General features: G+C 33.6%; 3 protein-coding genes across 3 annotated transcripts; 2 read left to right on the top strand and 1 right to left on the bottom strand.

Moving 5' to 3' along the window:
• The first annotated feature begins 1,795 nt into the window (after window positions 1-1,795).
• On the top strand, window positions 1,796-9,718 carry LOC125826009 (ABC transporter B family member 9-like). Its single transcript, XM_049505302.1, is given in 13 exon segments — window positions 1,796-2,001; window positions 2,997-3,051; window positions 3,608-3,783; window positions 4,053-4,197; window positions 4,200-4,277; window positions 4,389-4,623; window positions 4,964-5,489; window positions 5,581-5,854; window positions 6,301-6,979; window positions 7,061-7,289; window positions 7,833-8,099; window positions 8,306-8,569; window positions 9,045-9,718. Coding segments are annotated over 13 exon segments (3,777 nt in total). The 5' UTR covers window positions 1,796-1,797; the 3' UTR covers window positions 9,690-9,718.
• A 635-nt stretch (window positions 9,719-10,353) lies between these two features.
• Window positions 10,354-16,421, top strand: LOC125826004 (eukaryotic translation initiation factor 4E allele A). Its single transcript, XM_049505297.1, has 5 exons — window positions 10,354-10,670; window positions 12,314-12,479; window positions 12,589-12,714; window positions 16,067-16,132; window positions 16,216-16,421. Exons 1-5 carry the CDS (start codon window positions 10,384-10,386, stop codon window positions 16,264-16,266), a joined length of 696 nt encoding a protein of 231 aa, XP_049361254.1. The 5' UTR covers window positions 10,354-10,383; the 3' UTR covers window positions 16,267-16,421.
• Window positions 16,422-16,740: 319 nt separating this feature from the next.
• Window positions 16,741-18,814, bottom strand: LOC125826010 (bidirectional sugar transporter SWEET2-like). The gene is made up of 6 exons (XM_049505303.1): window positions 18,699-18,814; window positions 17,967-18,003; window positions 17,645-17,861; window positions 17,245-17,403; window positions 17,045-17,164; window positions 16,741-16,851 (listed from the first exon to the last, which is right to left on the bottom strand). The coding sequence occupies exons 1-6, from the start codon at window positions 18,766-18,768 to the stop codon at window positions 16,741-16,743; spliced, it is 714 nt and encodes a 237-aa protein (XP_049361260.1). The 5' UTR covers window positions 18,769-18,814.
• Window positions 18,815-23,343: the final 4,529 nt, after the last annotated feature.

The raw sequence follows: 23,343 nt of genomic DNA, 5'->3' as shown, positions 1-23,343 counted from the left end.
GACACACTTATACTATACTAAGGTCCTATTACTCTCCCGAACTTATTTTATAAATAATTTTCTACCCCTTTTCGGCCTATGTGGCACTATCTTCTGGGGTCAACTCGTGTTGACCATTTTTTCAAGCTAACTGGTTGATAGTGCCACGTAGGCCGAAAAGGGGTAAAAAATTATTTATAAAATAAGTTCGGGAGAGTAATAGAACCTTAGTATAGTATAAGTGTGTCTCTCGGATTTCGGGCATAGTTGGGGCTACTTATGCATTTTTCCAAAAAAAAAAGACTCAAATATGTCATCGAATAACATAAATAAACCAAACTTTTAAAGGAAAATTTAATGACTATATAAAAATAAATAAAAAGTAAAGAGTAGTAAATTCATCCTACTATATAAGTCCCAAACCTATAATATAGCCATCAATAGGTTTGGTAAAATTTGTTACCTATATAATAATATTCACTCTTCTAAAATAAAATAAAAATATTACACACACGCACACACTAGATTCAACAAAGATTTATAGCTAGTGGTCCAAAGAATTGCTAACCATTAAACTAGACAAAAACACATTACTATTATTTTTTTTGTTTAACAAGAAGTACAAAATTCAAATGGATTTAATTTTTTGTACTGACAATTTTAAAAAAATTTACATGATCAAGTCATTAATTAATTAATTAATTACATTTAATTTTGAATAACCAAAATATATGAATCGATAACTTGATAAAAATACTAACTAATTATCATGTTATAAGACTTAATTTACGATACTAATTCGTGTACATAACTTATATATATATATATATATATAAGTTATGTACACGAATTAGTATCGTAAATTAAGTATATCCACCCTTTAATATTGAAGATAGTTTTAGAAGAATAGCCCACAAAAGCTTTAATTACTTGAAATCAATAACATTTCTAGAAGGAGCTAAAGTTACAAATTGTGTTTTTAATTAATGTAAATAAAGTAGACAATGTGTTATAACATACCTTGAATTACATTTTACACTTAATAATAAGAGTTAATGGTAAAAAACATATCCGAGTTATTATTTTGTGAGTTTCAAATATTTAACTATCAGTTATTTTTTAAATTTTTTATATCTAAATTATCACCATCTATGTAACTCGAAGCTAATACTATGTCAGTTATTCTCCTTTCTATTTGGACTATCACCATCTACTCGATTACGTGTATTTTAATACATAAATATATATATATATATATATATATATATATATATATATAGATAGATAGATAGATAGATAGATAGATAGATAATTTAGGTAGAGAAATGGAGCATATGATAATTAAGATGTGAAACTCGTGAAAAAGTAATAATCTAATATATATTTTATGATAATGGGTTTTATATGTGGCGAATTTAAATTAATCGAGGCCCAACATAAATATCGAACACTAGATAAAAAAAATTCTATCAATCATACCAACAAGGGTTATGGTGGAATGTATAAGATCCTTCTCCTCTTAATAAAAAATCTCAAATTCGAGTTCCGAATATGAAAAAATCCTATTAGGAGGCGATTTTCCTTTAAATGAACCTTATACGGTGTGAATTCAGATTAATCAGGCCCCTATACGAATATTTTATTTGAAAAAAATTAATCCATATTGACCATACTAGCTACTAGCTAGGTGCTTAATTTGACATGTAAGAATAATAAATTATTTATTTTCCTTTTTATCTCCAGAACAACACTTATTTTCCCTAAACATTTATATAACTTTCTTCTATCCATTTCATTTCATCAAGAAAAAAAATAAAAATGGCAAGAGGAGGAGATGAGAAAATTCCATTTTATAAGCTTTTTTCATTTGCAGATAGAAATGATATAATTTTAATGTTGTTGGGAATATTAGGTGCTATTGCTTCTGGGGTTTCAAAGCCATTAATGTCACTTATTTTTGGTGACCTTGTTGATTCTTATGGAACTTCTAATCAATCCAACATTCGTGATAAAGTTTCTGGGGTATAGTTCATCTTCTGACTTTTCAAAAATGTTGACATGTGCAGTGTGTGTGGGGTTCTCTAAAGATGGTTGTACATCTTTGGAGGGTTCGACACGAGTTTGACTTCATATTTGAAGAGTCTGAGCAATATAGTTGCTAGCTACGTACTATTTTTTTTTTGGGTATAATTCATCTTTCCTATGTTGCTTGGAGGACTTTTCAAAAATATTGACAAGTACATGTGGGGTCCTCTAAAGATGGTGGTGCATTGTTGGAGGGTTCGACATGCAGTATGACCTAATATTTGAAGAGTTCGAGCAATATAGTTACTAGCTATTATTTTTTTTAATTTTTTTTTTTTTTGGGTGTAATTCAACTTCCCTACTTCATATGTACATAGGATTGTTAGGCTTATGTTGTTTAGACTCTTCAAAAATGTCTAACATAGGTGCGTGTCGGAACCTTAAAAAGCAAAGTATTTTTGAAGAATATGACACAAATCTAACATCATAGTTGGAGAGTCCGTGCAATATATAGTTGCTAGCTATTAGGGATTCACGTGGTGTTAGCTAGAGCTCCTTAGAGTTTATACATTCGAGACTTGTAGTGAAGGATGGAGGGGCGACTATTCCTACTAAAAAAACATTAATTTATGACCCGAGACCTCTAGTTGATGGTCAAGAGCAGAGGATTTCTACTGCTAAAGAACATGAAATTACAGTTTATAAAGGAAATTCTTCCATATTCGAACTCAAAACTTTTAGCTAAGGTTGGAGGGCATACAAAACTACTACTACTAAAATGCAAATTTTTAATGGAAATTCCATCAAAAAAATTTGACGGACTTTTCATAAAAAATCTTGTATTTTTGGATGATAATATCAATTCAAAAAAAGGATTGAAATTATTTTAGAATTATTGAATAATTTTTTTATTTCTACTATAAAATTGAATTACTTATCTTAAATTTTGAGAAAATGAATTAAATTAAATTATCTACTTAATATGCATGCAGATATCCCTCAAATTCGTCTACTTGGGCATTGGTTCAGGCATGGCTTCAGTATTGCGTAAGTTTATATTACGCTACGATCTAAAATTTTGTAAGTTATTATAAATGTTAGATGATAGTCTAATATTTTGTCGGTAAGGTTGCACAAATAGATAAAGGATAATATCCACAAATTGTATGATGAAAGTCCTAAAAGAGTAACTATTTTATGCATTGATTCCTTAAAAAATGCATGACTTTTGGAGGATTTGACATGCACTCGATGATATTTTTTGAAGTGTTTGAGCAATATCGCTTTAAGTACTATTTGAGTTTTTTTCCGTCCTATTGAAGCTGAGACGGCTCAAGAATTTAAGCTTTATGTGTTCAATCTTTAAGTTTTTCTTTTTTGGCATAGACCCCATTACATTTTTAAAGTTATATGTTCATATCTACTATTTGTTGTAGTTTGTATGGATTTTCACATATAAATTTATGATTTGCATTGAAAGTACTGGGTTCAGATGAATCTGAATCTGATACTGATACTCTGCATCCGCTTTGGGACCTGAAGTCAATTAGTATACATGACATGTTTTATGTTTAACTCTTGATTGTCCATTTAATCATTTCAGAGGTATCATGTTGGGTAATTACTGGAGAAAGGCAAGCAACTCGAATAAAATGCTTATACTTGAAAACAATCTTAAGACAAGATATCGAATTTTTCGATACTCAATCAGCAACAGGGGAGGTTATCGAAAGAATGTCGGGTGATACTATTCTACTTCAAGAAGCCATGGGTGAGAAGGTTAGTTCTAACTCCCTTCTAATTATAATTGTAGTAGTACTACATTCGTCTCATACTCCTTCTGTCCCGTTTTATATGGCACTAGATAGTCTTGCACCTATAGCACCACTGTATTCAATAAACACAAACCATATCAACAATGACACCTTAATTTTGACTTAGTTGAAGTTAGTTATATAGATCGTCCCCATCCATATTTCGCCATAAATTGATTGATACAACAACCATCTAGATTTGAGATGTTGTTTCTTATAGCTTGAATGTGTTAGGTTGGGAATTTTATCATGCACATGTCAACTTTCATTGGAGGATTTGTAGTTGCATTTATCAAAGAGTGGCACCTCACGCTGGTTTTACTCGCAACCATTCCCGCAATCGCCATTAGCTATGTTTGTGCAGCGTTGGTCTTGTCCAAATTTCAGGGAGCGGACAAGCTGCTTATGCAGATGCAGGAAAGATAGTTGAACAAACAGTGGGAGGAATTCGAACGGTAAATTTCCTTCTTTTAGTAAATTTTATGCAAAATATATTTTGGTGAATTGTACTTTGGTCTCTCACTTGCAGAATAATCTTTTATTTAAGTATATTCTTCCTTTCCCTAGGTTGTTTCTTTACAGGAGAGAATTTGTCAATTATAGATTATAACAGTAAGCTGGAAAATGCTTATAAACCTACTGTCAACCAAGCGCTGGCTTCGGGAATCGGACTTGGCACGACACTAATGGTTAGCTTATTTAGTTATGGACTTGCCATATGGTATGGAGCCAAATTGATCATAGATAAAAATTACAGCGGTGGTGACATCGTTACTGTAATTTTCTCGGCTATGCTAGGTGGAAGGTAAGAATAAAATAATCGGCTTATGTTCATGTGATATAATCCATCCCTTTCAATTCAAGTGTCATACTTTAATTTCCTTAACAGTATGTTGAAGAAAGGATGAATCTTTCTATATTTGGTAACTCTCTAATCCAACATTTTACATGGTTTGTGTTAAGACCAGAAGATTCGAAGGTCACTTTGATACATTACACACATCTTTAGCTTAAGACCACAACACAAAAGTCTCCCTTGTGTTCTTAAACTCCGTGCCCAGTCAAACTAAGACACTTGAATTGAAACGGATGGAGTACTTATATTTATTAGTCATTGTATTACAATGAACCTTTCTATGTTTCAGCTCACTAGGCCAAGCATCTCCGAGTTTGAGTGCATTTTCAGCGGGGAAAGCTGCAGCATACAAGATATATGAGACTATTAAACGTACACCGAAAATCGATCCATATGATCCTAGTGGGATTCAATTGGAAGATATTAAAGGGGAAATTGAGCTTAAAGATGTGTACTTTAAGTATCCAGCAAGACCAGACGTGCAAATATTTTCCGGATTCTCGTTATATATTCCGAGTGGTAAAACAGCAGCCTTAGTTGGGCAAAGTGGAAGCGGAAAATCAACTGTTATTAGTCTGCTAGAGAGATTCTATGACCCCGAAGCTGGTGAAATACTTACAGACGGAGTTGATATTAAGAAATTTCAACTCAAGTGGTTGAGACAGCAAATGGGGCTAGTAAGTCAAGAGCCCGTGCTATTTGCAACTACTATTCGGGAAAATATAATGTATGGGAAAGAAAATGCCAGTGAGGAGGAGATCCGGAATGCAATCAAGCTCGCTAACGCAGCTAAATTCATCGACAAGCTTCCGAAGGTTGAAGCAACATTTTTTAGTATTTATCAAAACTTGAACACCATTTTTGTTTCTTAGGTTCTAAACTAACATTGTGAGTACATATTTGCAGGGTCTGGACACAATGGTTGATGGGCACGGTACTCAGATATCTGGTGGACAAAAGCAAAGAATCGCCATTGCGAGGGCCATTTTGAAAGATCCAAGAATTCTTCTACTTGACGAAGCGACTAGTGCATTGGATGTGGAATCAGAACGCATTGTACAAGATGCTCTAAGTAATATCATGATAAACCGGATGACTGTGGTTGTTGCCCATCGCCTGACAACCATTAGAAATGCTGATCTCATTGCAGTAGTGAATCTTGGGAAATTGGTTGAACAAGGTATTACATGTATTACTCTCTTCGTTCTAAAACTATTGTCAGACTAATGAATATAGGTACTACTTTAAATGCTCTCGGTTTGGTTTCCGGATGACAAGTGTTATATCCAAATAGAATGGTTCCGAACTTCTCCCAGAATAGTTTCCTTTATGAAATAAGTGCTCCCACTATGCAGGGGGAGCAAGTGTAGAAGTTACTGGTCAGGTAGCATCCAGTAACTTTGGTCGGCTTCAAACTCTGTATTTGTGTTAAAAAATGTACAAATAATCTTTTCAGAACGCAGTAAGTAAAAATAATTGTGGTTCAGAATCCATAAACTAAAAATCATGGCTCCGCCTTTGCTGCTTTACGCAGGATACCGAGAAAGGCCGGATTAAAGCAGGTCTTATGTAGTTTGGCTTACTTCATCACATCTTGATATAACTACCCTTTAATATGACTTTCAGGAACCCATGATGAGTTGATCAAAGATCCTGATGGAGCATATTCTCAACTTGTCCAAATGCAGCAAAAGAATAAACATGTCGAAAACACCAAGGGAAAAGAAATTGAGGACTCAAATGCACAAAAACGTTTGAGTTGTTCGAAAAACCCTTCTGGTAGGAGCCGGAGATTCTCTATTTCTAGTAGGAAATCTGCGAGCAAAGGAGCGAGCAGTAGATTTTCCCTTGCGTATGACTTGGGAGTTACTGCCGCTGTTGATTTCCATGAGAGTATCCGAAGGGATGATGGAGCTGAAAGCAGTGAGTATATTGTTGATAGTAACAGAAATGTGTCCACTCGAAAGTTAATGTCACTTGCATATCTAAATAAGCCTGAGGTACCCATAATGCTTGTGGGAACCGTAGCTGCTTCCATTAATGGTGCGGTTTACCCTGTATTCGGTCTTCTGATATCAACGGCTATCAAAATCTTTTATGAATCACATCATGAGCTTTGAAAGGATTCTCGATTTTGGGCCCTGATGTTTGTGGTTATTGGAGTTGTTATCATGATTGTTGCCCCTTTGCAAAATTATGCATTTGGAATTGCTGGTGCAAAACTGATCCAACGGATACGTTCCATGACGTTTGCTAAGTTGGTATACCAAGAGATCAGTTGGTTAGACGACCCTGCAAACTCATGGTAAATTTCCCTAGTCCGTAAATGTCTTAATTTTTTTCTTAACTTGCCAAATTTCTTGACTCTGAATTTTATTGAATACAGTGGTGCTATAGGTGCAAGACTATCTAGTGATGCTTCGACTATCCGGAATTTGGTGGGAGATGCATTAGCAACGATAGTCCAAAACATTTCCACTGTTGCAACTGGTATGGTGATAGCTCTTATCGCTAATTGGATTCTCGCACTTATAATGCTGGCGATAATGCCTCTTATAGCCTTGCAAGGAATCATACAAATCAAACTTTTGCAGGAGTCAAATGCTGAAGCCAAGGTAATATATTCCTTAATAAACTTACCTTTTTCTCAATTACACTTTGTATACACTAAAAGCGTAAACAAGTTTTGCGCTATTAGTGTAATAATTAGAACAAATCTCTCATGCTTAAGACATGAGAATCGGAAGGCGTACCCCTTAAGTACTTTTTCTTAGCTTTGAATCAATAAGTTCATAATCTGGGGTTCAGTAGTGCCAACTTCAGCGGGTAGAAAGACGGTCCCCTCTGCTCTTCCAGGAAAATTGACTTCCTCATTTAGACTTATGAAACTAAGAGGACGGACAAGGTATGACCGCTCGCCCATTGAACAAAGGGGATCCATAGGGCAGGGCTCACTCACATACTATCCAGGTGACAAGGAATTACAGTGCTAGTTCTGTTTCCCGATGTACCAAGTTGTCAGCCTTATTAGATAACTAGTTTCACTTGTTATATATAGTTATCAGTAGCTATCTTTAGGTGACCTGATTGTGTTTAAAAGTTAAATTTTAACAAGCACATTTGATCAGTGAATCCGAATGTGTTGTGCTATTTGGCAGGTAGCGAATGAAGAAGCAAGTCAAGTTGCCAATGATGCTATTGGGAGCATAAGAACTGTCGCATCATTTTGTGCCGAAGAGAAAGTGATGGAAATGTATCAAAGGAAATTGGAAGCTCCTTTGAAACGAGGAGCGAAAAATGGACTTGTTGGTGGAGTTGGTTTAGGCTTCAGTAGTTTCGTGCTGTTCTCCCTTTACGCATTGACATTCTACCTCGGAGCCATTCTCGTAAAGCATGACAAAGCAAAATTTTCTGAAGTTTTTAAGGTACATATCTGTAACTTTTTGGCTTTAACATACATAACACTAGTTGTATAAGTAATTTTTACATAAGCAGTATATTCAAAACTGTTGTAACCTGTCTTATTTTCCAGGTTACTAATATATCTCACTATTTATGAACGATTATTCTTTTACGTTGTTTGTGTATAGAAGATCAACTCATAAGCTATTTAAACAACTTAATTTTGCAGGTCTTTTTTGCTCTATCGATGGCATCGATTGGGCTTAGCGCTCTTGGCAACCTTCCCTCTGATCTGAGTAAGAGTAAAGGAGCTGCTGCATCAATATTCGAGATACTCGACAGCAAACCGAGAATTGATTCAAGTAGCAGCGACGGAATCATGTTAGACGTTATCGAAGACAATATCGAACTCCAGCATATTAGCTTTAAGTACCCCACAAGACCAGACATGCAAATCTTCAGAGATTTGAGCTTGAGCATTCCTTCAGGAAAGGTATTTATCCTATTTCAATTCTTTTCTTTTTTATAACCGTGGTGTCCAAGCCCGCTTGTACGCATCTCGACGACTAACTCCGGGTTACCTACTACCTCCCACAAGCCCGCTTACACATACCTCGACATATATACACATTGATTTTACATTATGTCGGTGAATTTTCACTCTAACTAGTAGTTTAATCCCCATCCTTAGTGAGCATGTTACCCAGTGGCACCGGAGCTACATAGACCGAAGTGTGATCAGTTGAACATCCTTCACCGGAAGATTCTATACTTTGTATAGAGAAAATTATACTGTATATATAGATCAAAACTATTTTCTATACAATCATATTAAATCTTGAACACCCTTGATAAAATTTTTGGTTTTGCCACTGGACTTTCTTACCAATTAATGCTTATCATAGAGATTTATTACACCTCCGGTGCATAGAACATAAACTCGACAAGAATGCTATAATTTCTTGCAGACAGTTGCCCTTGTCGGAGAAAGTGGTTCAGGGAAGTCAACAGTGATAAGCCTTATCGAACGATTTTATGATCCTGATCAAGGTTACATATATCTTGATGGAGTCGAACTCAGGAAGTTGAATCTAAGATGGTTGAGACAACAAATGGGATTGGTAGGTCAAGAACCAATACTATTCAATGAAACAATTAGTTCAAATATTGCTTATGGTAGACAAGGAGAAGTAACAGAGGAGGAGATTATTTCAGTAGCAAAGGCATCAAATGCACATAACTTCATATCTTCATTGCCTAATGGTTACAAAACAACAGTTGGTGAAAGAGGGGTTCAACTATCTGGTGGACAAAAGCAAAGGATCGCGATCGCGAGGGCCATACTGAAGGATCCAAAGATACTTTTGCTCGATGAGGCAACTAGCGCGCTTGATACAGAGTCTGAACGTATCGTTCAAGAAGCATTGGATCGCGTCATGGTGAACAGAACAACCGTGGTAGTCGCACATCGACTGACCACGATTAAAAATGCAGATGTTATTGCAGTAGTTAAGAATGGTGTTGTTGCTGAGAAAGGAACACATGATGTGCTCATGAATAAAACTCAAGGGGTTTATGCTTCTTTGGTTGCACTTCAAACAAGAGCAACTTAAGTTTGATAGAAGCTTTTTTTGTATTTTTTTTGGTTAATTACTATCCTAAAATTTTGTAATATTGAAATGTTTGCATTATTCTCTTCTCATCTCTCATCTGTCCTAGCCTCGGTGAACAGAGTTATATGATACATGTTTCTAATGGGAGGTGGTAGATATCCTTTAGAATTAGTTGAGATGTGTGAAAATTGATCCGAATGTCACTGTCATAAATAACTAAAATATTTGTAACACATGAAATTTCATTTAAATATTCATTTGAAAAGAAATATATATATATATATATATATATATATATATATATATATATATATATATATTTATAAATTACCTTTTTTCACTTAAAATAAAAGAAGTTCAAACTATATGATTAGCCCTACATAATCAAACATGAAAACTAAAAATTTGTAATTACGTTATGACAAACAAACAAATTAATATAACTGTTCATGTGACATTGTTGGTATATCGTTAGTTTAATTGTTAATTTTTGAAAAATAAAACTTACATACTTTGAACATGCATGATTATTTGATTTTCGAAATACGAACAATGCTACCTAAGTTAGGTATTTACTACATTAGTACTTCCACAATTTAAGTATTACACTATGGTCCAAAAGGTCCATAGAAATACCATTTTTCCTAGTAAAGTAAAAAAAAAAAAGTACTCCACAGTCCACAGAGCAGCAAAAATGGCAGCAGCTGAAATGGAGAGAACGACGTCGTTTGATGCAGCTGACAAGTTGAAGGCCGCCGATGCAGGAGGAGGAGAGGTAGACGATGAACTTGAAGAAGGTGAAATTGTTGAAGAATCAAATGATACGGCGTCGTATTTAGGGAAAGAAATCACAGTGAAGCATCCATTGGAGCATTCATGGACTTTTTGGTTTGATAGCCCTATTGCTAAATCTCGACAAACTGCTTGGGGAAGCTCACTTCGAAATGTCTACACTTTCTCCACTGTTGAAGATTTTTGGGGGTAATTTTTTTTTCTTTCAAATTGGTGATAGTGTAGTGTAAGAGGAAACAGGGGAGTGGATCGCAAGCTGTGGAATCGAATCCTCCTGAAAGTTTAGATAGTCAATTAATTGAGCTACTGAGATTCCCCGGATTTTTTTAAAAAAATAAATTGGGGATTGAGGAAGGGAAAATGGGGGAGAGAATTATAAGGTTAAACCGTCGTTAACAAGGTGAAAGTTTAGAATTTAGGTAGTTAATCAATTGAGCTACTAAGATTCTTTGGGTACGATTTTCGTAAGCTCAAATCGGAAAATAAAAAGTTAGATTATTACTAAGGAGCTGAGAAATTCAGAAATGAGTTAGCTTTTAAGTAAGCAGAACAAGTTAAGTTGATATTTCGTTGATTTTAGCTTGTTTTTGTTGTTGGTTGTGAATTATGGGGTTTTATTTTGTAGTCTCGAGAATTTTGTGGGGTGATGTAGGACTTTGTTGAGTTAGGGTTTTGAATGTGTTCTGATTATCTGCCTTCATATAGGTGATATTGAGGTAAAAATGGTATCTTGATTGATTTTTATCTCATAATTGTTAGATTTTCTTCTTGTACATTTTGCATTTGTTTAGTTAATGCACGATACGCAGTCTTACTATGGAATGCTGAATCGGTTTGAGCTTTACTTTATGCAGGCTGTATTAGTAATTGCACATTGCTTTGTCCTTTTTCAGTTAGCACTTTCTAAAAAACCTGAATTTTGATCTCCCAGTTATTTGCCAATTTTAATTTTAGTTCATGGATCGGATTCAATGAATAGATATATGCTCTTTGGTGTTGGGAGGACAAGGATAGATAAATTAATCTTGGTGTAAAGGAGAGGAAGTGCAAAATTAATGGAAGTTGAGACATTTTGGAGGATGGGGTAAAGAATGACCGGTGAAGTTCTAGGAAAGAAAAAGTTAACCTTGTTGAAAAGTCATATTTCTCTTCCTTGCACAATCTTGTGTAGGAATGTCTTTAATTGGGTTATGTCGTCGGATAGTTTATATTGCTTCAAATTTAAGAACCTCTTGCATGTTTGTCAAATGCTCATATTTACAACTAAGGATATTTTGAGCTAATAAGGTAGTTGATAATGCGTTGGTCTTAGTTTGCTCTCCTAAGCAAGATAATATAGTTACTATTTTCAAGTACAACTACTTCTTTTTCTTTAATTTACATATAAGAGCAGGTCCTGTACTTCATAGCTGTGATACCTCTATGTGCATTTGTCTTAATGTACTGAGCTGACTATTCACTTTTAAAAATAAAGACAGATGTGTTTCTATTTCTTAATTAGGCTAAAATATGCTCATCTCCCCTGTAGATTGATGAGACTAAACTTAGCTGCAGGCCAGTATTTTCAATCTCACACATAGACTTTTTTATTAAGTCCTATGATTTGAGTAACGTAGGTGGTAATGGTGTGAATTTGATGTCTGCCATGGATGCATGCACCTTGTTTGGTGAGTTCTTTATTGGTCTAATTACTCAAGGCACTTGAGTTATCGTACAACTTGAACGATGACATACCTGTTTGATATTCCACATCATGGATTAGGTCTTTTAAATGCTATTATCCTTTTGGCTCATGATGAAATCTTGAACCATGTTGCTTATTCTACAAACAGTGCTTACAATAATATCCATCACCCAAGCAAGTTGGTTATGGGAGCAGACTTTCATTGTTTTAAGCATAAAATTGAGCCAAAGTGGGAAGATCCTGTATGTGCCAATGGAGGGACGTGGAAAATGAGTTTTTCGAAGGGTAAATCTGATACCAGCTGGCTATATACGGTATGCCGAAGCTATTTCCATCCAGCTCTTAATGATAGGTCACTCTAGTAATGTTATTTCCCCTTTGATATAATTTCAACTCTTGTTTTCTTATATGGGATTATTGTAGCTGCTGGCAATGATTGGACATCAATTCGATCACGGAGATGAAATTTGTGGAGCAGTTGTTAATGTCCGGGCTAAGGGAGAAAAAATAGCTTTGTGGACCAAGAATGCTGCAAATGAAACAGCTCAGGTAATTTGCTTTTTATTTTTGGTTTCAACGGCCACGTTTGTCATTTTCGTGGATCAAGCGGACAGACATTTTTCATTGTGTACATACTGTAGTGCTGATGTTTATTCAAGACTAGTTTCTGAGTACGTGCATTGCACGTGTGACCCATGCAAGTTTTTATAGATCCATTACAACGATTAAGTATATATGAAAATATATTATTAGTAATAAAATAACAATTACCAATAAATTTTTAAAAGGGTGACAAAAACAACATTTATAAATTTTGAACTTTGGTTAGTAGTTAGCAAATTTTCAATTATGTCACAAATGGCTAACAGGGCCCCAAAAAAACCCAGACTTACGAAAATAAAAAAATCAAGAAAATTATATTAAAGAAGTCTAATATATAGAGAAAACACAGAAAATGAATAGAGAAGGAAAAATATGCAACATACACATCCTTTCTTAAACTTTAGTCATAACAATATAGAGGAAAACGAAATACAAAATTAATACATAATTTTTTGAAATTTTTGTCGACGCCTTCCATAACCAATCAAAATTGTAGAGTCTTCTTCATTGAGTCAAACTAAAGAATGAATCAAATATTACAAAATAATATAAGTGCTTCACTACTTTGATAATATAATGACAAAGGATAATCTTGGGGGTCTCATAAAACAAAAAATATATGAATTTATATAGACGAAAGCGCAGAAATACCAAAAGATATCTTAAAGTTTCAAATTAAACATTTGGAGGTTATGATTATAAAAAGCATGCAATTTATGAATATTAAGATATCAATTGAATAGGTAATTAGATAAAAAAATACTATTAAATCTAGAGGAACTATGCAAACCTAATTCTCACCTTAATCAAATATGTAGGCATGTTTCCTCAAGTTCGATGATTAAAGTTCAAAAAATTAAATAAAATTATTAAATTCTTATTCAAGAAAATGATTTTTTTTTTATCCTTGTTAAGAATAGAATGTTAATCCTTATTCAAAAAAGAAAAAAAAATTTACTTCACATTTCAATTAATTTTAGAATGAAAAAAAAGATAAATAATTTTTTAGAACATAGAAAATTGTCATATCACTTTTTTAAGAAGAGAAAATTCAAGAATGACCAAACTGAAAAGCAAAGTAAAATTACAACTAAATTTGGACTTTAAATTACCCCTTTTTTCCTGCTTGCCAATGGTTCTCACTTCTCGGTACCGGATTGTTTTCTGAAGGAGAGATAACTCTAACCTTTCACGTAGGAAATCAATTTACAATTGAAAGCAAAGTGAATTAGGAAATCAATTAATAGTCATAAAAAATCTTGATGAATGATCAAAAATTCGTTATATTGATTTTGTTTTTGTAAAGGAATTAATGCATATTCATTTCTTCTGGCCATCATTCGATCGAATTTTTAAAATCATGCCAAAGTATGCACGTCTTGGTTCATAAGTTGTGATGACTTCAACCTTTCATCCAATATTCATGCTATTTGAACAAATCAGTCTTTAAAACTTCACAGTCATGTTGCAGAACTCGTGTTTCTCTTCACAATCTTAATTTTACCTTCAAATTGGCAAAAAGAGAGGTAAATTGAAAACTTGTAACGCAAGAGATGATACCTTGCACACAATAGCTATGTCAACAAAATACCAATTGAAAATTATAGTGTGTATACCCTGAAAAGGAGAGAAAATAAGAGCACATCATACATGAGTTATTTAATAAAGAGTACGTACTATATTTATTGAAAGAAAGTAGTCATGGATCGTGAGTAAATTCCAACTTTTCAGTATAAGTACTCACATATACATCATTTGTAAATGATGAATTGAAGACTTGTTGTAAGGGATGAGAATTGGAGAAAGAACAGGAAGAAAGGAGGTGTATTTTAGTACACAAAGAACTCTGCTGTTGAGTTTTGTTAAACTGAAAACATTAGCGGCTTTGGGTTTATTTGACGGAACAATTATCTAATATAATAATAATTAACAATTAAAGTCATGAAGAAGTAGAAAATGATAAGTTGTAACATCTAACCATGTATTTTTTCTATTTTAATTGTAATTATTGATTTTATTTTAAATGATTTTAATTAAAAAATAAGTGAAGGGCATTTTCGTAATTCAACTTTGAACTTAAAATCTTCCCACTTATAATAATATATGATATATGCTATGAACTACATTGTACCATTGAGGATATTGGAAGTTAAGAAGGGAAGTCATCAGATATATAGCATGGTTTACTACTTTTATTTACATTCTAGGTAAGAGGATATCTCAATCGTTGATACACTGTGCATTTGTCTAACTTTATAGCTTTTGGTAGTGAATTACTATCATGAGAAAACATTACAGCCGGAAGCTAAAAATAAATATTCTTGTGGATGAAGGGAAGTGTTAATTTGTCTGCAATAATATGTTGAATTTTTTTGATTGCAATATATTATGCTAACTTAATTATGGGGTAGTGTTAATATGTATGGAGCACTTTATGATAAACTCATCTGTATGTTTAATAGAAAGGCTAAGCGTTGAAGTAGGGAGGTGTGCCATACATGAAAGAAGGCTTATTAACCGACATTAGTAATAGACATAGGTTATTGTTTTCAGCTCCTCCCAATACGTCTCAGACGTGTTGTAGAACTGGCATTGTTATCTTTAGTACTCAATCATATAATTGCATAATCTAAACTATGATTATTGCTTGGTTGGCAACTCAGGTATGTGAAGCTTAAATAAAAACTTACATATGAAAAGGATACGATTCTGATGTTATTTTCTGGGTAACAATGATATTGTTGTCAAATAGCTTGCTACATTCCTGCTTGATATGCCATTACTAAGTATTTAATGTTGGGAGATTCTGGTATCAGTCCACGATCCGTAGACTATTTTTATTCCAAGGTTAATTCATTTGGTTTTATGCCGGCCTATTAAAATAGGAAGCGCTCCTTATGGGAAATTTCTCCGTAGGGCTCAAACCCAAGAATCATGGTTAAGGGCGGAGGAATCCCCTTGGTGGTACCAAGGGTTAAGTATTATTATTATTTCATGTTCATATGATTGAAACATTTAGATATCCTTGCGAAGTGTAATATTGTTTTGTCTCGTCATTTGTTTTATGCTTCATAAAAATTCCCTTTTCTTTTGCCCCCTTCTCTTCGTTTCTTTTTCTCCAGTATATTTCATTCTGCTAGAAGTATATAGTGGTCGGCGTTCCTTTCTGTGCTTCATTGATGATATTGAATCCTTTCAGCTGTTTACCGGTGGATTACTTTTATGTTGGTGCTTATTGTTAGCTTTTTGTTTTTATATCTTTGCAACTATACTTACCACCTGAAACTTCTCTTTACAGGTTAGCATCGGTAAGCAATGGAAGCAGTTTCTAGATTACAGCGATTCGGTTGGCTTCATATTTCATGTATGAAATCTTGGTTATCGTACGCCTTGAATTCAGTGTCTCTTCAATTAGCAAGACTCACAAGGAATCATCTTCTTTTGCAGGACGATGCAAAGAGGCTCGACAGAAATGCCAAGAATCGTTACACAGTATAGTTCTTGATGCAATGTGGGATTGCAAGAAACACAATTCGTACTGGAAAGTTGGTAGGCACTGGTTTAGTTTCTCATTTGATAAGTTTCTGGTTTGAGTAACTCGTGTATTGGTGTTTGCACTTTCTAATCGCGGAAAATTGTTTGGTTTGAATCCATGCCTCTACAATTCGCGTGTTCTGCATTACTTCCCCAGGCTCCCTATTATTCCTCTGCAGTACAATTCTCTTTGAATATTGTTGATGGAGCTGAAAGTGATACCAAGCACATAACAAATCACAAATGGTACATTATACCAACCAAAAGAATGACAACAGAAAAAACAATTTTTGGACGGCTTTTCGATGTGAAAAGGATAAGCCAAACTTGGTGTTTATACCAAATCTATGATACAAGACATGTCTCGTATATAAACAATATTTAGTTTGGTGTAAACACTGAATACGAGTCGGTATTTTCCGCTCGGCCTTAATCTTTTCATGCATTGGACTCCAAGAGAGGTCTTGTTGGCTCCTCATTAGGTCTGCTGTATCTCCAGTACAAGACTAGTTGTATGATCCCAAGAACTCCTCCTATCCCATTTGGAACCTGATTCATAGAGATCAAAATATTAAATTCTATACACAAGGGTGTAATGTAGATTGTCTACCTAGATGTAAGCAACCCGTGACATATAAGATCAGACGAAAACAACTTTACTGTTACTCCAAGACTCTCCCTTCCATATCTTTCGGGTACTTCTATTAGAAAGGGAAAGAACAAAGGTTATCCAGTTACTTACATAGATAAATGGATCTTGCTTAAACATTCCATAAGCAAAGAAGGAAAGGCTCATTAGAAAAGTTGCAAGGGATAGATAGAATGGCATGTACTCAACACTTCTTGTTCTGATCACCAAATTCTGCAGAAGTAAAAATTACTCTGTTAGTCTCATCGATGAAAAATACTTTAATCACGCGTCGTTCTTGTTGATCGACTTACAATAATGAACAACGGAGAAGCAAACATGGAGATGAGAGAGATGACAGACAAATATCCAACGAAAGTTTGTCGATTTGGAGGTTGAAATAAACAGATGCTGATAGAAACCACAGCAGCAAATGCAGCAAAAACACCAAACAACTGCCCCAACATCTTCAACTGCATTGAACATGTAAGTGTATTAGCATCATTTCTTATTAAAGGATGTTGAAGACATAATTAAGTAAATAATAGGTTCCATTCTCTAAAACATATTAAGCTTTCCGATGAGATAGTCACATAGTTCAGTACAGTATTAAACGTTTGTATGTGGGGTGATCAAATCAACTCATCTTTGAAAGCAAAATGCACTATTTAGGTGAAATGATCACACAATTCAACGAGAGGTAAATGACCTTACCTTTTTCGTTCTCTCTGCATATACGATGAATATGAGTATATAAGCCAACTGAAAAACCGCTCCGACGGAATTAACCGTAAAAACCAATATAATACCAGGAGATACAATTGGTGTTCCATACCATAGACATATTAAGCAATTCAACAAGGCATATATATAAGGCAGCCCAGAAAATTGTTCTGTTGACTTGTTTCTGATGATCCTTCTGAATGTTGGTCTGAAAAAGGGGATCGAAAACGTCAATTTAAACGCGCACGCACACACAGACACACAGTTATCGACGTATTAATATACAATTTTTCGTAAAATTTAGGATACTTGCATTGGTGATACAAATAAAACAAATGCACATAGGTTTCCTGCAATATGTCAAAACCAAATATTATGTCACTAGCATGATTCATAAACAAATTGTACAAGTAATTTCAAAGCCAAAACATTGTGGTGGGATAGATGAAAGTTTTCACCCTTAATTAGAAAGTTCGGGTAGGTCGGGTCTAGTAGTCCTATAAAGGGAGAAATTTCTTGTAGGGAGCTAGAGCGAATTCAGGATTCTTCACCCTTAACCAGAGGACTCGGGTCGGGTCAGGTCTATTAGTCCTATTAAGGGAGTGTTGGGTAACACCAACATCTTGCCTATGGCAAGGTCCATGAGGAGGCTGAGGTGGTCTGGGTCGGAGTCATAATTAAACATGACCCTTGCATGGTGGACTTAGTTAAAAAATAAAGTTGCGTCTTTACTATCAGTTATAGCTTTTGACATAATAGTAAGTTTTTTTATCTAAACAGGGACGAGTATTAAGTGGGAATTGACCCCTAAATCCTCTAGGTAAAAAACTCAACCTTCAACCAAGTGCACCACTTTCTTATAACATGAGTGCTAGCAGATAATATTATATCAATTCTTAAAAAACATATAACTAGTTTTATAGACAAACCATGAGTTCTCCCTTGCAAGAAGCTTAGTCGTTTTCCATGCGATGGACTTTATATATCACGAATCTAAATTAATCGAACCAAAAATCTGCCCAAAAGACTAGAAAGAAGAAGTTACCAGCAATTCCAGCAGCATTACTACAAATTGAATAAGTTGAGAACAAACCACCTGCTCCAGAAATTTCCATTTTTGCTCAAAAGATATGTTTGAAAATTCACATATATATCATATAATATAATAATATAAAGCAAGCTTATATATATATATATATATATATATATATATATATATATATATATTATTTTTTGGACAGCTCAGAGTGGGAAATATTTTATGATAAGTACAACCAAATTATGTAAATCAACAGTTGTCAAATATTGTAGTAAATATTTTATGATAAGTACAACCAAATTATGTAAATCAACAGTTGTCAAATATTGTAGTGGGACCATATTTACGTTTCTTTTACTTATTATATACTATTACTATTATTATTATTATTATTATTATTATTATTATTATTATGTTTCTGTTTATGTTGATGATTTGATTTAGATCGATTTTAAAGAGGAAATTAATTCAATTTTTCCAACGGTGAAAATCAAATAAAATTAATTTAAAGCAATTCTTTTCGGTTTATTTAAGGTTACTTAAATATATAATAATATATTTCTAAATATATATTAGATTGATTATTATTTAGTAGTAAAACACTACTAACTCAATTACTATTTGAAAAAAAAAATGTACAGGTAAATAAATTATATATGTAGCTTACTCCAAAAAAAAAATGCATTAACATATAAAAAATGATTACGATGAATTTTACATTCTTGAAAAAAATATATATCAAAATATTCTGACGATAATTGAATTTAAAGGAGGGTAGGGTTGGGTGGGATTGTACAATTCTAGGACATCTCAAGGTAGACATAATTTAGGTTCTGAATTAAATTTAAGTTCGCGTCGAAAAGTTCTACCATTCACGTTGGGGATAACACATCCACTAACAAAGACAATAGCATATCTAGGGTTCGAGATTTGAAACCTTTGATTAAGGATGAAAAAATACTTACTAGTTGAGGTTTCAAGTTTAAATTTCATCAGAGACAAAAAAATACTAAGTGATTTTTCTCTATCTATCCATATACTGTCCTAGCCTTGATGGACACTGTTACGTAGTACTTGTTGTTATTGAAAAGATGACAAGTATCTGGGGGAATTAAAATTTAAGTAGGAACGATAATGTCTACCCCAATGTGTTTAACAACCAAATCTTTGTATAATATATCTTTTTTCTTTAAGTGCAATTGCACTTAATCATTATCTTAAGTAGGGTCAACATGATTATATGATATATTATTTATGTATCTATTCAATTAAATATTATTTATTTTACAGTTAATAAATTGGGATGAAAGAAATTAGGTGTGGAGATCACGTCTAACATAAATTTAAAATATAAGTTATGAAAAAGGAGAAATTAATTTGTTAAAATATATACAAAAACTAATTCTGCAACTTTAATATTACTATAAAATTAGTTTAGTATTATTATTATTATTATAAAAATAATTTTATGATTTTAAGTTTACAAATAGTAAATTTAGAGATCAGAAATTAACCTGAAGATGACCACATGGTTATGAATTATGATAATTAGTTCATAAATTATTTCGTACCTTGACGATATTTTTCTATGATATTAATTATTTGATATAATACTTGAAGCTTTATTAGTCAATGGCAGTAAATATTTTCAACCCTTTTTAACAACAAATAAATTTGAATTCGAAATTTTTTATTCAACTGCAAATTCACTTTAAATTTTGGAGCTTTGTCCGTCAGTGATGATAGTATTTTCAACCCCTTTCAACAACGAAAAATCAATTTGAACAAAAAGATAGAAATGACTCTTATTTTTCAATGAAAGCACATGGTATTGTGTTTTTGTTTTAGTGAAATTTGGAATGGCTACAAATGAAGATCAATTGAGGAACATTTTCTTCTTTCGTTTGATTTAAATGTTATGGTATTTTAATTCGGGTTATGGGTGGGTAAATTATGAAAGATGGGTGGATTTTTTAATTTTGAGTAAAATTTTTAAAATAAAATTTGATAAATTATTGAGATAAAGCCGTCAGTTAGTTTTAAGGGTATACACAACCCAAAAGTTTGACGATAAAGATATATACAACTTTAAAGTATAACATAGGATATTACAACAACAACAACAACATACCCAGTGAAATCCCACAAAGTGGGGTCTGGGGAGGGTAGAGTGTACGCAGACCTTACCACTACCTCGTGGAGGTAGAGAGGCTGTTTCCGGTGGACCCTCGGCTCAAGTACATCCAAACCAAGCAAGAGGAGAGGAAACATTATATATAACATAACATCCAATAAGAGAAAAAGGGGCATAATCAACAACGGAGACAATAACATCAAGCAAGTACTGTGAGAGGCGAAGCGCAGTAAACAACATATGACTATAGGATCACAGACAAGAACTACAAGTGCCAGGCTAGGACTACTACAAACCCTACCAACCCAAACCCTCACAAGGAAAGACAACCCGCTAACCCTACTAACCTTCAACCTTAATACGCGACCTCCACTCCTTCCTATCTAGAGTCATGTCCTCGGTGATGTGAAGCTGAGCCAAGTCCTGTCTAATCACATCTCCCCAATACTTCGTAGGCCTACCTCTACCCCTCCGCGTATCCTCTACCACCAGCCCCTCGCACCTCCTCACTGGAGCGTCTGCGCTCCGCCTCTTCACATGCCCAAACCATCTCAGTCTCGCTTCCCTCAGCTTGTCCACCACAGGAGCCACTCCCACCTTCTCCCGGATAACCTCATTCCTAATCTTATCGCTCCTAGTGTGCCCACACATCCATCTCAACATCCTCATCTCCGTAACATGCAATTTTTGAACATGTGAGTTCTTGACTGGCCAACACTCCGCTCCATACAACAAGGCCAGTCTAACTACCACTCTGTAGAACTTACCTTTAAGTTTAGGTGGAACTTTCTTATCACACAAGACTCCATAAGCAAGCCTCCATTTCATCCAAGCTGCCCCTATGCGATGTGTGACATCATCGTCGTCAATGTCACCGCTTCCTTGGATTACAGCCCCAAGATACTTAAAACTTTCTTTCTTAGGAATGATCTGTGTGTCAAGTTTCACTTCCCCATCTGCCTCATCCAACGTATCACTGAATTTGCACCCCAAATATATAATTCGAGGATATATTTATTCTTTCCCTTTAGGAAATTGAGATTTTTGAATTTGTTAGTTATTTAGATAACTGGGTGTCTATTGTGAATATAACTAAGATGGAGGACCCATGTAGGAATATGTCAAATTACATTTGGAATCCTGGAAAGATGCCTATTTATTGAAGAGTAAATTAATCTATTACGACTATGTTATGAAGTTGTCTTTTATTTCTTAGTTGCTTAGATTAATTTTGGAACCTCCCTCCATTCTTATCTTTTGTTTTAGTCTAATTGCAAATTTTTTCTTGAATGCTGATGAAATTATCAAAAAATCTTGATTTTAGTAAAATTGCATATTATGGAACTTAGAAGGGTGTGATCATGTACTCCATTTGATCCTAAAATAAGTGTCACTTGCGTCTACTCAAAAATCAACAAACATAAGCTCATCTTTACGTGTTTATATTTGACTAATATATACATACTTAAAAAATATTAAGTTCAAATAAACCTAATATCGAAATACTGAATCCGTAACCACTTGTTAGCTACTATCAATACGTAATTCTCTTATTTTGGGGGGTGCCTCACGTCAATTAATAGAACAATTTCTATTTTTGGCTTAATTAGAAATTAACTTATTCTCCTTAATTTTCTTAGACAAATATTTTAGCAATTCAAGATGAATTTGTCTTTTAAAGTTTTTATCGTTAAATTCATTGTACTTTTAATTTTTTTTGTGTGTTCATATATATATATATATATATATATATATATATATCTTTTGGTAAGTTCTCACATAAAATTTTATACACTTGAATTTGGATAACTAAACAAATATAGTACAAAATATTAGTGGTGGACAAATATTATAGCTAAATAATAAAATTTATGATTAATTTTATTTAGTAACGAGCTAGCAATAAATTGTCAACATATCATATTAGTTACGAGTTACATACCTAACGACAGATTAACAACAAAGTTCACAACTAATTTCAATTATTAATTTTTGATAGTGATCGAATTTGCCCATGATTGTGATATCAAGATTGTGATGTATAGCTAGAGATTATTAGTTCAATTTTTAGGCGAATCATATTATTGAGACGTTTTGAATTCTTAAAATAAAATAAGTGGATAAGAACCTTATCAAGGTTTTGTAAGGTAGAAGGAACTAATTTATACCTAAAAATTGCTTCATTTATTCCTTTTAGAGAAGTGTTAGGCCTACTAACTACTTGTTCAAATTAACAACAACTATAATAACGTATCAAGTATAATTTAATAAGTACAATCTAGAAAAAATAGAAGTATATATAAATTTTATTCATATTTTATAGAAATAAAGAGGGTGTTTCCGAAAGACTCAGACTCAGGTCAGTTACTTGACCGGGTCAACAACAACAACAATAATAACATGTCTAGTGTAGTTTCATAAGTTGAGTCTGAAAAATATAAAGTGTACACGAACTTCCTTCTTCACGGAGATAAAGAGATTGTTGTCGAAAGATTAGGTTAACTACTTGGTCAAGTC

The sequence above is a fragment of the Solanum verrucosum genome, unplaced genomic scaffold (genome assembly GCF_900185275.1).
Source record: "Solanum verrucosum unplaced genomic scaffold, falcon-dt-bn FXZP01000161.1, whole genome shotgun sequence".
Classification (NCBI taxonomy): Eukaryota; Viridiplantae; Streptophyta; class Magnoliopsida; order Solanales; family Solanaceae; genus Solanum; species Solanum verrucosum.
The sequence above is the reverse complement of the archived record's forward strand: the minus strand, read 5'-3'. Positions and strand labels throughout refer to the sequence as shown.